Raw genomic sequence first — 13,880 nt, forward strand, 5'->3', positions numbered from 1 at the left:
AAACACTCTGACACCGCTCCTCTAGGCGATATTTTAAACTGATTGAATTTCCTGAAGTTATACTTATTTATGTAGACATTTTCCTGAGCGACAGTTCAACAGTAACATTTTTTCCTCTAGCAACTTTGCTTATAAAAGTAGTTAACATTGCCTTAGTGGTTTTTAGACTTTGTATATTAAATTTTCTAAGCAGCAAAACATTAGAAGAATAGCTTTTATGGAAATGAGCGTGTAAGAACTTTCAAACGCCACACTCTAGTAAAGTTAATATTGTAAGATTTGGTTATGCATAAGAGGCACCTGCAAGCTCAATGTCAGTATTGCTCAATGCAATTATCACATGTTCTATTCTGTAACGCAGGACTTAGAAGAGGTATCACTGGAACTTAGTTTCCTATTCTTACCTGGCATTTTTAACCACTGGTCCACACATAATCTTGCAGCTTCTGTGTCACTGTGGTCCCGAATAAATTCTAGTTCTTGCAACCCATGAGCATATTGGGAATCAACTTTCTCCTGAAGGGGAAAACATATCAGGCAAGGTGGCAATCAAATTAAAAAAAAAAAAAAAAAAAAAAAAATCAAGATTAAGTATGTATACAAAAACTTACATGTGGGTCTCTCAAAACCTAAGGGAAAAAAAACAAAAAACAAAAAACCACAAAGGGTGGTGGTTTTTTTTTTCCCCTCACCTAAGGGCAGGGGGGCAATCTTACAACTTGACCGACTTCTATATAACACAATAAAGATGGAATGTAACAGCAATAAAAAAAAAAATTTAAAAATAATATTAATTTTTGTGCCCTAAATAAAAGCTACACCTTAGGTCAATTAATTTACTTTTACTGCACCTCCTGAAGTTTCTGAAGCATGGACATAACCAAGAAGGTTTTTAAGATTATAAAAAGAAACAAGTAATAACAACAACAACAAAAAAGGCAACACAAAATGGTTACTGAAACTAAAGAGTCAATTTGTTCCACCACTGAAGAAGAAGAGAAAAAAAAAAAAAAAGGCAGTTTCACTTTGAAGAGTAATTTTAATTCTGCAGATTGCATTACCTGATGAGGAGTGAGGAGACGCCCAGCAGGAAAATATTCATCATTAACAAAAGCCTAAAGATTTTTTAGCCTTTGTTCTCAGAGTACTTTAAAAGCTACATAGCTATCTCTGACTCCACTTTACAGCTGAAAAACTGTATGTGGAGACATTAACAGATTGCCAAATTCTAAGTGGAAGAGGCAGGAGTGGGATGTAGGCCTCTGGACTTCAAGTCTACCTTGGACTATACCTAACAGCCTTTTACTCTGTTGTATTACAGTTGCATAGCCTATTGTAGACTATAACAAGCTGTAACTATAGTACAATTATGTGACTTTAAAAGCCATTAACAGTCTTCAGAAAATTAGACTGGAAAGTCAGCATGTTCCACAAATATTGGATTTGCATTTGTCGCTGTTGAATTTCATGATGTGCTTGTAAGCCCATTCCTTCAAGCTGTCCAGGTCCTGCTGATAGCAGCCCTACCCTTAAGCATATTGACTGCACCTCCCAGTTTGTAATAAAAATAAAAAATCCATGCCTTTCAAATGGCTGCATAATACAATTAATAGGATTCAACTTTAAAATTATGCCTTATACATAGAAAATTTTACCCCATTATAAAATATTACCTGATACAGAGATTTAATGTGGCAAACGGCTCCCAAAAATCTCAGACAAAAAACAGGTAGATAACCAGGTTTGCTGCATGGTGGTTTGTGATAACTGTTACTTTTCAATTATTTAACCAGAATAATTGATGCTAAGGTCCCTCTGCTATATATATTAATGAGAGAACAAGTTTTTGCCATTAGCTTGCATGAAGTTAGTTTTTTTTTTCTCCTTCGGAACTGCAATAAGACTAACAAATTGATTAGTTAAAAGCTGCTGAAGAGACAAACTTCGTATTGTGTTTCAAATGATGCCCCAGAAGCAAAAATCTCTAGTTGCTAGTTCCAGGTCTGGCCCACCAATCTTTTTATTTACTTAGTAGTGAAAACAAACACGCTCATGACTACAAGGCCTGTATTATGCAATTCTACTGAAACGAAATACATCTAATACCTTAAAGGCTTTGTTTTTCTCTTCTTTTTGCTGTTTCTCTACTTCAACATGGCGTGCCAGACGATCCAAAGTTGATGCAACTCGTTCTTTCTGATAGTCAATGTGATCTTTACGCTTAGTATTTCTCTACAATTGAAAAGTTAAACTTTTATTTGGTAATTGTTAAGTAACAGGCACTAGTGAAAAGTAATGCCCAAGCATCAGGACACAATTCAGTAGAGATACTCTGATCCTAAGTTTCATGATCTACCTTGTTAGTTTTCTCTTCCTATTTACCAACATCTGTAACTTCTGTTAAAAAAAAACAAACAAAACAACCCCCCTACATATTCAAGGCAACTCAACATCAACATTAGCCTCACCAAAGCACTAGAAGGAATATGGATGATTGTGCTGGATGTCCTAGAATTCTCCAATGAATTAAAAATTAAGTAAATTCTTCTAAGTAAGTAAACAAAATTCCTAAAGATTTCAAAGCCAACAGGCAGCCCAGCTGAAAAACTGAGAACTGTTATCACTCATGCTCTAAGACAACACTGCCCCATATCTTCAGAAAGACAGATCATTAGCTTTTTCTAGCATAAGGCATAGATAGACACTGTAGTCTGCTCCTGCTACACAATCAGCTCTAGCAATCATCACTGTGGACTGAGCCTCTGCATGTACAGAAGACCCACCTTTCCTTAAGAACCAGGTTTATTACACACATCCTCTACTGCAACACTGGAAAACAGAAGTAAAAACATGGCCATTGCTGCCAAAACCAACTCTAGTAGAGTCATTCTCAGTTGCTGTCCCTCTCAAAGGCCCTGCAGAGTAGGCACAATGAGTTTGGGGGATACATGAATTGACCAGCCTACTTCTGACTCACACATTCTTAGGAGTGATTATGAAGAATGAGGCTGAGTTAAGACCGGGCTGCCATCAGAACAAGGTCCTCCAACCTATAAGCTGCTCCTAAAAAGTTATTTTAGAAGAAAAAGGCCTGGGAGTAGGCCAGATACCTTCACAGGCTAGAGACTGGACATACCGATTTCTGAAGGTCACTTGTAAAGTGACATTTTTCTTCGCTACGCTTGCTGAAACCACTGAAGGTCAAATAAAAGTTCTAAGTCCATTTCAAGAAGGCAAAAAATGGCTCTGGAAAAAATGAAGTATTGGCATTCTTGCCTTCCACTTGACAGTGGGTACAAATCAAGAGACTTTAATGTTGGTTTATTTATTTATTGCTTGTTAAAAATACCTCTAACAAGTTTTTTGTGAAGAGTAACTGATGGGAAAAAATACAGGAGACTAAGTATTTTATTCATCCGAGAGGTCCCAAAATACATTACAGCATACTCACATGAACATAAGAACTGCTATTAGGTTCCTCATCCTCACTACTGACAAGATCAATGCATTCAAGCACAGGTCTTAAAGGTCCTTCCTGAAAAAAAGTGTTAAAAACACACACAAAAGTATTAAATGGTTTTCCTTGGAGGTAAAACGTTGCATGCATCAAAGCACATTGTCAGCGTTAGCAATACCCAAAGAAGAATTTCACCAAGGTTTCAACAGAGTACAGTAATGAAATTCCTGCAGGGCAACTTTTCTACTTAAAAGACTAATCCTCAAAATTGGTAAAACATGCAAATAAATAAGTATTCACAAATAATTAAAATATCAACAACATATAGATATCAACTAGGAAAAAAAATAATCAACTTAACAGTCTTGGCTTCCTTAATAACCTTACATTCTTCACCTTCTCAGTCAATTTAGATCTACATTTTTAAAGATATTCAACTTGTGCCATTAATTCAATGGTAACAGGGTAGCAAGCTGTTACCTAGAGAGGAACAGTCTTAGATTTCACTAAGCAATACTAAATAGTTTTTCATTGTTTTTCAGTGTTTGTTTTTTTTAAAAAACAAAACAAATTAAATTCCAACTCCAAAAGAAATTAAACTCCTTAGGCATTTCAAACATTAAGGAAGTGAGAAACAGTTTCATACACATTTAAGCCCTGAAGGCTACTCCTTTTTGAACAGATATTCCATAAGCAGGTTACAAGTGTTTTCTCCGTATTGGAATTGGTGGAGATATGCAAGAAATAAGGCAAAGGATGTTAAGGCAGAGGACATTAATCAACATCTGTAAACAGTTAACAAGACCTGGACTGAGAGAAGAAACAGGTGGACACCACAAAACAGTCAAGCAAGGAAATACCAAGATAAGCATGAGAAAACAAGGCCGCTGATAAAGGTGAAGGGAGAATCTCTTGAACCAGGAGTGAACTATCCTAATTAACATAGTAAAAACCACACCTCCAGCAATAAAGCCCCCGGCCCAAGCAAAGACCCCTACCTACTGAGCACATGCTGTAAATTTAAAACACGGTGTACTTTTAAGTGGAGACGAGGCTTGCGGAGAACCAACAGAAGCAAGGATGAATAAGCGGAATTGTAAAAACACTGATAACAGCTACTCAGACTGTATAAAATGTCACCGTATGTTAACCAAGGTGTGCTAGCTTTGTGGAGTTACCACCTAGCACCCATCTCAGCGCAGACACGAAAAAATATCTCGACGCTGCGTGTTATTCAGCTTTTTGCACACCAGGTAAAAGAACCCTGCTTTTTGGCACAACAGAATCACAATGAGGGGGAGGTCATTTCATTTTAAAAGAAAACACATTTCACCCATTCACACCACATACTCAAAAGCACAAAGACACATGTCCAAATAGTCTGTCCAGCATTCGGTTGCAAAGATGTGCATCCAGGCAGCCTGGTCAGGACTCCATGCAGTGACATGGAGGGCAAAGGACCCTGGCTATCAACAAGTACTTAGCTCTTCCCCATTCTTCCTGGCTCGGCAGCCATGTGCTCCTTTTCCATATTTCCCATCTTTTGTCTCTCTCCACGCTGCCCCTCCTCTGCGAGTCACTAAAGGTTATTAATTGTTTTTGTCTCCTCCTTAGGATGTCTTAAGGCTCTAACCCTGCTCTTTTGTCTTCTGCAATCATCTTAATGGTTTAAGCCTTGGTTTTAATCTGTGTGAACGCTGTTCCTTGCTTTCCTGACCCGAGTGTCTTCAGAAACTTCATGCAGATGGTCTATGACCTCAATGACCTGCTAGTCTAGGTAGTATCAACATCAGTTGATTTACATGCCTTCACATGCCCCCCTTTTTTCATTCTGTCTGGTGCTTCCACACGCGTGTATACATATTCCCATTCACTCTCTGTTCATACCAATTTTAACATGTCTATTAAAAGCTTCTGGTAGACAGCAGAATGTTGGCATAAACATGAAAAAGCAAACAGAGAAGAAAAATTAAAATCAGCAACCCAAACTACGCACATAGGTTATAAGTTTTTTAAGGAAGATGTACAAAATCATGTATGGAGCTCCCTCCGCACTTGCTGAGACAAGAGTCTTCAGTCTTTAAAGCCAAAAAAAAAAAAAAAGCCCTATGTTCACATAATCTGTCATGCACACCCCCGCCATATCATACTACAACATTATCACATGCCAACTAAATAATCAGTATAATGAAGATGAAACAGGATGAGTAAGTCTACATACACCAAACAAAAGTATTCCTAGCGACCCTAACTCACATCCATGGTCACATGTGTACACATCTTCAGTGAGAGGCAAAGTTAACGAAAATCTCCACATGCCATAAAAAGTTTCCCATCCAAATTCTGAAAGATATTATCTAACATCAAAGTAAATAACCAAAGAACAATGACACTTTAAGTTGGGGGTGGTGGTGGTGGTGGTGTTTTTTTTTTAAAGTCTGTACGTGCAATGCCATCTACATCATATGACAGTTTTAAACTAAACTGCAGTATTAGCCATTTGTCTGGCAATATTGCTAGCAGATACCACAGAGCTGTAATATACTCCAAAGGTATTCTTTATTTGTTAGAAAGTTAAGTTTTCCAGGCAGAAGCAGCACTTACGATAGTCAGCAGACTGACTTCTTGAAGAGGTCCAGTACTATATCCAACATCTCTGCCATGTATTTGGCAGTGTCCTCAACATCTCAAAAACCAACCAACTAGGGCAGGTGAGGAAGATTTATTGCCTCATGAGAAGTAGCAAACAGCAGCATGCAATTCTCTCTGCTGTCCTTACTGCATCTCATTCTTTACATTCTTCCACCTTTCAAGGCTGTAAAGCTGTTCAGCTGGCCAGGCATAAACAGTCCTCACTGTCTCACTGGGGAGGAAGAGGGATGAGATCTTGGACAGATGACAAAAGCTTGTATGAATCAAGCTGCAGGCCTCAAATTACCCCAAAAGAGTGCTTAACTTTTTATGATCAAATAAATAAAGGTTTTCTAAATGAATCTAAAAAAAGAAAATCCATGACAGATTTGTTGTTGTAGAAACTGACCTCTATAAACTTACAAGAAATTAAATCTTTATTAAACAACAGGTGTTAGCAAGTAACAATTCAAAGACACACTCAGACCACCTGACTGTCCAATCAGTTCAATAATGTGTTTTGAAATGATCCTAACAGCTGTAGCTTCTTCAAATGCAGAGCTTTTCCTTATTTCTGGTTACTTGCTCCCTGGGTTCAGCAGCTAATTAAAAGTTAGGAAACTGACAGCTGAAAAGCAGAGTAACTTGCTTTCAAGCCTAGGAAGTTCTAGGGACCAGAACAGTAAGTTCAATTTATCACAAGTAATATAACATTTGTTTAAATGTTGTTTGCATACATGAAACGTTCTTTCTTCCTTCTGAATTCTGTGCCTCTTACTACACAATTTGTGTACTACTTTTTGGGTTGCATTCCAATTTGAACACAAATGCAATATGGTAATTCTTTAAAATAACTCCTCAAAGATACACACCCTTACTTTCCACAAAAATAAAATGGGGGAAAAAAAAAAAAAAACAAAACACAAACCACCACACCACCTGCCTATATACACTCCTGAATAATACAAACCCCAAATGTAACATTTGTCTAGGCTAGTTTGAGTTTCATTGATTGGTAGCTTAACCTTTAGATGAAGATTAAAAATAAATACTGAAATTAAGAGTATAAGAACTACAATCCTGGGTCCAATCAAGAACTCATCTGTGCTACAAAAGATTATTTTGAGAAAGTATAAGAATTGGGGAAAACAGTATAAACTATCCCAAGTATATCCACTCAGCAACTGCTTAAGTCAATATATGAGAAACCTTGATTGAAAGCCATCATTAAATGTCACAACACTGGTTTAGATCCACGCCAGCTGAGTGCCATTACTAGAAAAGACTCCAAATACTACTTCTAAAGAGACAGTGACTTCAGCACAGGCTCGTCCTGACAGCAGTGCTCCTCTCTGCCAAGAGGTGTTGATACCAGAATGAAAGTGGAAGTTCAAAGCCTCTTTATTCAGTGGCCCAGGACAGAAATCATCCCCGTGGAGGGAGATGATTAAATGTTCACAGAGGCCTTCTGAGAATGTCATGTAAGCCATAGCTTTAGATGGACTTCCTATATTTTTAATCTTGATTGGAGAAGTGGTGCCAGGTGAAACATATCCTTTTTCCAGCAAGAGAGAGCAGGTATTGCTAACAAACATTCCCAATTAATACTCCAGTACCACTCAACAGCAGGAATTTAGCTTTTGCTCTGTGGGCTCACCTGCACACAGGTTGAGCCCCAAACTGAAAGTTAAGCAAAGTTTAATGACTTCATTTTTTCCAACTGGTTAAACTAAAAGTAACATAATGCAAAGATAGTGCCAACCCTGAGGATTCCATCACTGTAGGAGAGTTAAGAAGCTGAGGATCAGTTAGCTTCATCCAACTCTTTGTATCTCCCCACGAGATGAACACCACCAGCTAAAAAGTGTCTTGGCACACAAGAGCCTGAGATTACAGAAGAAACAACGTGGACAAGCGCTCCATGAACAGCTGTAAGTTGCGGCCTCTCTAGCTGACTATACTGGCATACTTGGCACCCAGAAAGCCATCAGTGCTCCGTACTAAGATACACTCAGTCTTAACATCTCATAAGCAGATCCTTCACATAAAAAAAAAAAAAAAAATCAAAAAACCCAAACAAAAAAACCCCCATGCTCCACTCCTCACTTACTTCTCTAAACAATCTTCAAAAGCCACTCTTCTCACCAGCCAACAGCCACACCACTGAGCAATAAACCAATGGCTAAGCTGCAGCTATTTTGGTTACTAGAAGAATTTCTAGGTTTTAATTGATAGAAAATTATCTTTTGAGCCTCCAGGCAGCTTTGGTGTCTCTGCTGTTATTCATAGCTTTGGTTGAAAGCATTAGCATTTAATCAACAAAACCGTAATTTCATTATGCTATGCAAAATACCAATAGTAATAATATAATCAAATCTGTTTAATCGGTGGCTCATAAAGATGAAGCCTCATATTCATGTCCAAGGACAGTTTATTCTCAAGTTCTGTGACGCTCATTTTTACTGCCTCCAGAAGTTTTCTCAAAAAGTCCTAAACTGTGGCCTCACTTTCTTCCCCTCCCGCATTTCAATTAATCCTTGGGTAATCAGGCCTAGCTAACGGACACCTAGTCCACGGATATATCATGTAAGGTTTCTTGTTTGTTTGTTCAGTTTTTAGCTTTACGTGCATTCAGACCAAATACCCAGTTTACTCAAAAAGTGCAGTTAAACTTTTGCATAATTATACACACAGAAAGCATGAAACTAGCTTTCAGGATATGTGACCACAGACTTAACATATCTTTGACAAAATAATTATGCAAGCATAATTGTGTATACACATGTAAACACACTAATTATCATGGAACAAGTTTACATTAAAATAAATAAATCTGACTGAAGTTGTACTATTTGTGCTCTAAATCTTTGTCCCAGCAGATTTCCAACTTTGACTGCGGAGTAACTGACCAACATTGTGAACCAACAGACACTTGGAAAGTTTAGATTTCTGTAACTTTAGTAAATAAAAATATCCAAGTCCTTGGCTGACTTGGGTTGGGAGCAAATATAAAAGCCCTGTTTCAGAGATGCTTCGTAACAGCTCTACAATTTTATTCTGTTCCTGTTGTGATGCAGCTGAAAACCAGAGAGACAGATACTTGAGTCTGTATATCTAATATTTAACACCTCAGGGGGAAAGGAAACAAAACACTTAAATGGTAACTATCATGTTTCAGCAAATCACTTGATTGGACAAGTATTTCACTTTTGACAAGTGTTCTTCAGATATCATTTTTATTGGAAAATAACAATTACAAAGAAACCCAAATATTTTACCTGTTCCTTACGACCTCTGTAAGAACTCAAACAACTGCAATTGTTTTTCATCAACCAATTTTTCTAATATCATCAGTTCCCAAAATAGGCCAGAAGTCCTCTTCAGGTTTGGAAAAAAAAAAAAAAACCAACCACCATGCATTTGCAAGAAAGTAAGTGGCTGCTCCAACTCTTGCAGGACAGAAAGGGGCTGTATCTTTTGTTATAAAGTGCAGCCAAAACATTGTAAAAAGGAAAAGCTGCAAAGTATATGAAATATGTTTGTTTTTCCTGGATCTGAAACTGAAATCAATTTAGAGCTCATTATTGAATAAGCCAGGGCCTCTGGAAGTATGTTTTCCTTTGAATTCAGACTTTTTAAATAAAAATCACCAATAGTGAAGAAAACTTGGCATAAATGTAACACTGCATCAGAAAATTAAAGTAATTTAAAAATACACAGATCTTCAATTTTCCAGTTGAGTATTATTTTGGATAAATAATCTTTATATGTACTTAACAAATGTTTACAGAAAATAAACACAAATACTCTCCTTAACAGTGTTTGCCATTGCCACACAACAGAGGAGTCTGGAGGTATTTAAACGTTTTATAAAACTATATATTATTTTGAGGTCTCACATAGAGTAACAAAGGTAAGAGCCCCTGCCTAGGAAAGCCACCAACTTTATCAGGGATAACTTATATTTCTTTAACAGAGCAGCATAACGATGAGCCTCATCTTTAAAGAAATAAGTCAGAAAAAACCGTGAGTGGATCAATACTATAAAAAAAAAAAACAAACCAAACCAACCAACCAAACAAAAAAACAATTCAGGAGTTGTCCAATGCTTTCAGTGCAGTCTTGTGGCAACTTGAATAATCTGTCTACTTAAGTGCTATAGACCCCATTAAACCTGTGAATGTCTTCACTCTTGCCTTATCCTTCCCAGGGAAACAGAATGGGGGCCAGACCATCCTATCCTAAGAAATTAAGCCATTGGGAATAACGGCTTGCATTGTAGATGAAATTATATTTTTCTGCCTGTATGCAAAACTTAGAATTTAATGATTTTAAGTGGACAAAATACATTGTAATGCAGAATTAAAAGGTGGGAAATTATGGAAGAACAGTTTTAAGTTTCCTGAATAAGGGTGAATCTGACTGTAAAAGTTCAAAAACTCTGGCAGCAGCAGAGATTGCTTTTGCTCCATCAAATGAGGACTTTTTGTCATAGTCCTACAGTATAAATTCGAACACCCTAAGACGAGTGACTGAAATGGAAAAAAAAAAAGCCCACAAGAAAACAAACAAACACCACCACCACCCGCCCCCCCCCAAACAAACCAAAAAACCCCACACCAAAAAAAAACACCCAACTTGCGGTGGGGTGGGGGGAGAAGAACACAGATCACATGGCCTACAACTATTTGTTTTCTATCAAAATGAGCACAGGTTGAGATACCCAGGTGGCTTCTCCAATTCAATTTATACAGTATGACCTGGTGCCCTGTGTCCTCAAGACATGCAGAAAACAGTACTTGGACGATGAGGTAGCATTCACAAGCAACATCTACGAAGCCTATATGCTTCTAGTCATACAACACATTATTATTATGGAAATGATGATCTGAAGCTACCCAAATAGTTTAGAAGTCCTTTTGAAAAGCCCAAGGTCACCCTCATTCAGAGGAGCAAATGGGAGATCCGAGGACACATTGCTGACATTAGGTGATGGCCAGTGTCACAAACCTTTCCCCTTGTATTCATCAATGGCAACAGTAAGCTCCTCACCCCAAGTACCAATCCTGCACAAAGAAGCCTAAGCAGAGTCATCTTCCTGTACACAGCAGCCTCTCTCAAAAGCAATCATCACTGGGACCACAAAGGCTCTGTATTATCCACAGGCAAAACAAAGAAAAAAAGGTAGCAGAAGCATTGATTTTAGTAAGTCTCTTTTCTTTCAATTACTGCTCTTGGTGCTCCGGCAGCCCTTCAATCATTACACATTCAAAGCTATACTAGCTTCCTCATTCTTTGCCCAGTGTTTCAAGAAAATGAAGCTTATACAATCATGATACACATGAATGCTTGTGTGTGTATGTAATGAACTTTGAACTCATTCATCAATTTTGACCAAATCAACTACAAGACCAAGAAGGCTCGGAGATAATCAACTATTTATAATTTTTGCAAAAATATACATGTCCCTCATACTTGGGCACCTAAATACCCCTGCAGAAGAAGTCTGTATATTGAACTTAGGCTTTAATCAAACACTGTACAAAACAGGGGGAAAAAAAAAGTTATTGTTCAGCATTAAAAATGAGACAAATCCACTGGAAACCAGCCATTACCAGTCCTGGCATCAATTAACCACTTGATCTTATTCGCATGCTTTGTTCCTTAGGGAAGATAATTTCTCTGCTCTTGCATGTATCCCTGCCATCCAGCACCACTTCACTGATGATGGATTGAGGCCAGAACACAGGCAGCATGGAAAACATTCTGCTTTTCTTAGATATTCCAGAGACGTGTCTTAAAAGTTCCATTCACATAAGCCACAGGTCAGCATTAGACTAGGTGTTGTGCTGTAGCTATTATACAGTGCTTCACAATTTGAGAAGACTATTTAAGGCCTCCAACCTATTCCTTCCTTCCTCTTCTCCTAAACAAAGTACAGTTGTTTTGACATTGTTTTGCAGAGTGAGCAGTACTTTATTCCGTTAATTTCAGTGGGACTACTCATGAAGCAAAATGCTAAGCAATACGATTACCAGAAAAGTCACCTACAGTGCCTTCTCATACATCTCACTGATCACTGTAATCCCCCACCCACCTGCTGGCATACTCAAGTCTATATTCTCTCTATAGGACCAACTGACATCATCCTATACCCTTCCAAAGAAAGGGTAGATAAACCTTTAAGATAAACTTGTTATCTGCCACAAAGATTTACAAATCAAATTATCTTTAAATCCAGAAGTAACGCTTTCCATCAAAATATAATCAAGATCATCAACACAGTACACAAAGACCCCCTCCGATTTTATCAGGCTACTAAGAGCATATTTACAATAACTGGCAGTATGTTTCCAGTTCAGCATCTACTTACTCCAACAAACTCAATCTCATCTTCACTTTCAGAAGTTGACGATTTACTCTCGTGAACGTTGATAGAGCTATCAGACTCCATTATCTAAACAGAAACAAACCAAAACATGCTCCATCATTATATTTTGTCATTATATTCATCATCCTGTCTCTGGCAGTGTTCAAGGCCAGGCTGGACAGGGCCCTGAGGAACCTGGTCTAGTGGGTGCCATCCCTGCCCACGGCAGGGGGGTTGGAGTTAGATGATCTTCAAGGTCCCTTCCAGCCCAAGCCATTCTATGATTTTGCAATTTTCTTTAACTACGCAGCGTTTTCGGGTTTGTGCCTACTTTGGCTTTACAGCCTATCTGCACTCAACAAGCCTTTCTATATCATTCACTGACAATTGTCAGCAATACCAGAATAAGGGATAACAATTTTGACTCGAATCACGTTACTGTATTTTTCCAAACGGGCAAAACGTGGCCTACCCTACGAAGCACCCCACTACCTCTATTCCTCCCGCAGCCGTGGCTGGAGCGCACCGCCAGGGTTCAATACCGTGCTTAAATCTGAACACCTTGGCAGGGGGCAGCCCGCAGCGCAGCCCCTCGGCGCTCTGCTACCGCTACAACACACACACAGGACGGGGCGGCAACCGACGCGGGGCGAGTTCAGGCGCCATCAGCCGCTACGGGTATTTCTGACGCCTTCGGCCCCTTCGGGACCGCGGCAGAGCCGGAAGCCTGAGCTCCTTGCTTCAAAACAAGCGCCGTCCTGCCCGGCGGAAGACCTCCGTGAGCGGCGCGGAAGCGCGGCCCGCCCCGGGGCGGCCCCGGCAGCGCGGCCGCGGCGGGCGGCGGTGCTGACTCACGTCTCCTCGGCCGCCCCAGCCGCACGGCACGCCGCCGCCAGGCCCCGCCGCCGCCAGGCCGCCCGCCGCCGCAGCTCCGGGGGGGGGGGGGGGCGGGCGGCGGGGGACCGCGGCGGGCGCCCGCTGCTCGCCCGGCCGCCCCGCGGGGGCTGGGTTGCTGAGCGACGGCCCCGCGCCCCTCACAATGCCCCGGCCCCGCTCACCCCGCCAGCACCCGAGGGCACACCGACGCCCCGACCCGGCGCGCCTCCGCTTCCTCTTCAACCCGGGGGCGGCGGGGAGGGGAGAGGTGGGGCGGGAGCGCGCAGCGGCTTGCCGGGATTTGTAGTTGCCGCCTGCTTCGCCTCGCTCCCCCGCCTCTTCCCCCATGGCCGGTGCCGGCGCTACCGCGACGACGCCATGGCGCAGCCCCCCCGGCGGCGGCGTTCGGGGGCTCTTTCCGTCGGTAACTTCCTGCCTCCCCTCTTCCGCCTTCAGTCGGGTGGCACGGAGTTCCTGCTCACGGCAGGAAAGCCCACCCGCCGCTTCCGGGGGGGAGGGGGCGGCCGTTGGGGCTGGCGGTGGGGC

At 40.5% G+C, this 13,880-nt stretch overlaps 1 protein-coding gene across 2 annotated transcripts in view; it reads right to left on the bottom strand.

Moving 5' to 3' along the window:
• The window catches only part of ZNF451 (zinc finger protein 451), a 42,978-nt gene extending 29,378 nt beyond the window's left edge, over positions 1-13,600 (bottom strand). For both annotated transcript variants that reach the window (XR_014227647.1, XM_082306687.1), the window contains exons 1-5: positions 13,517-13,600; positions 12,462-12,545; positions 3,452-3,535; positions 2,107-2,232; positions 405-516 (exon numbers count right to left, since the gene is read on the bottom strand). Coding sequence is in view for 1 of the 2 variants with exons in the window: in XM_082306687.1 (XP_082162813.1) it covers positions 405-516; positions 2,107-2,232; positions 3,452-3,535; positions 12,462-12,542 (403 nt within the window). In the remaining variant the exon portion in view is untranslated. The remainder of the gene's footprint in view (positions 1-404; positions 517-2,106; positions 2,233-3,451; positions 3,536-12,461; positions 12,546-13,516) is intronic.
• Positions 13,601-13,880: the final 280 nt, after the last annotated feature.

The sequence above is a fragment of the Platalea leucorodia genome, assembly GCF_965183815.1.
Source record: "Platalea leucorodia genome assembly, chromosome: 3".
NCBI lineage: Eukaryota > Metazoa > Chordata > Aves > Pelecaniformes > Threskiornithidae > Platalea > Platalea leucorodia.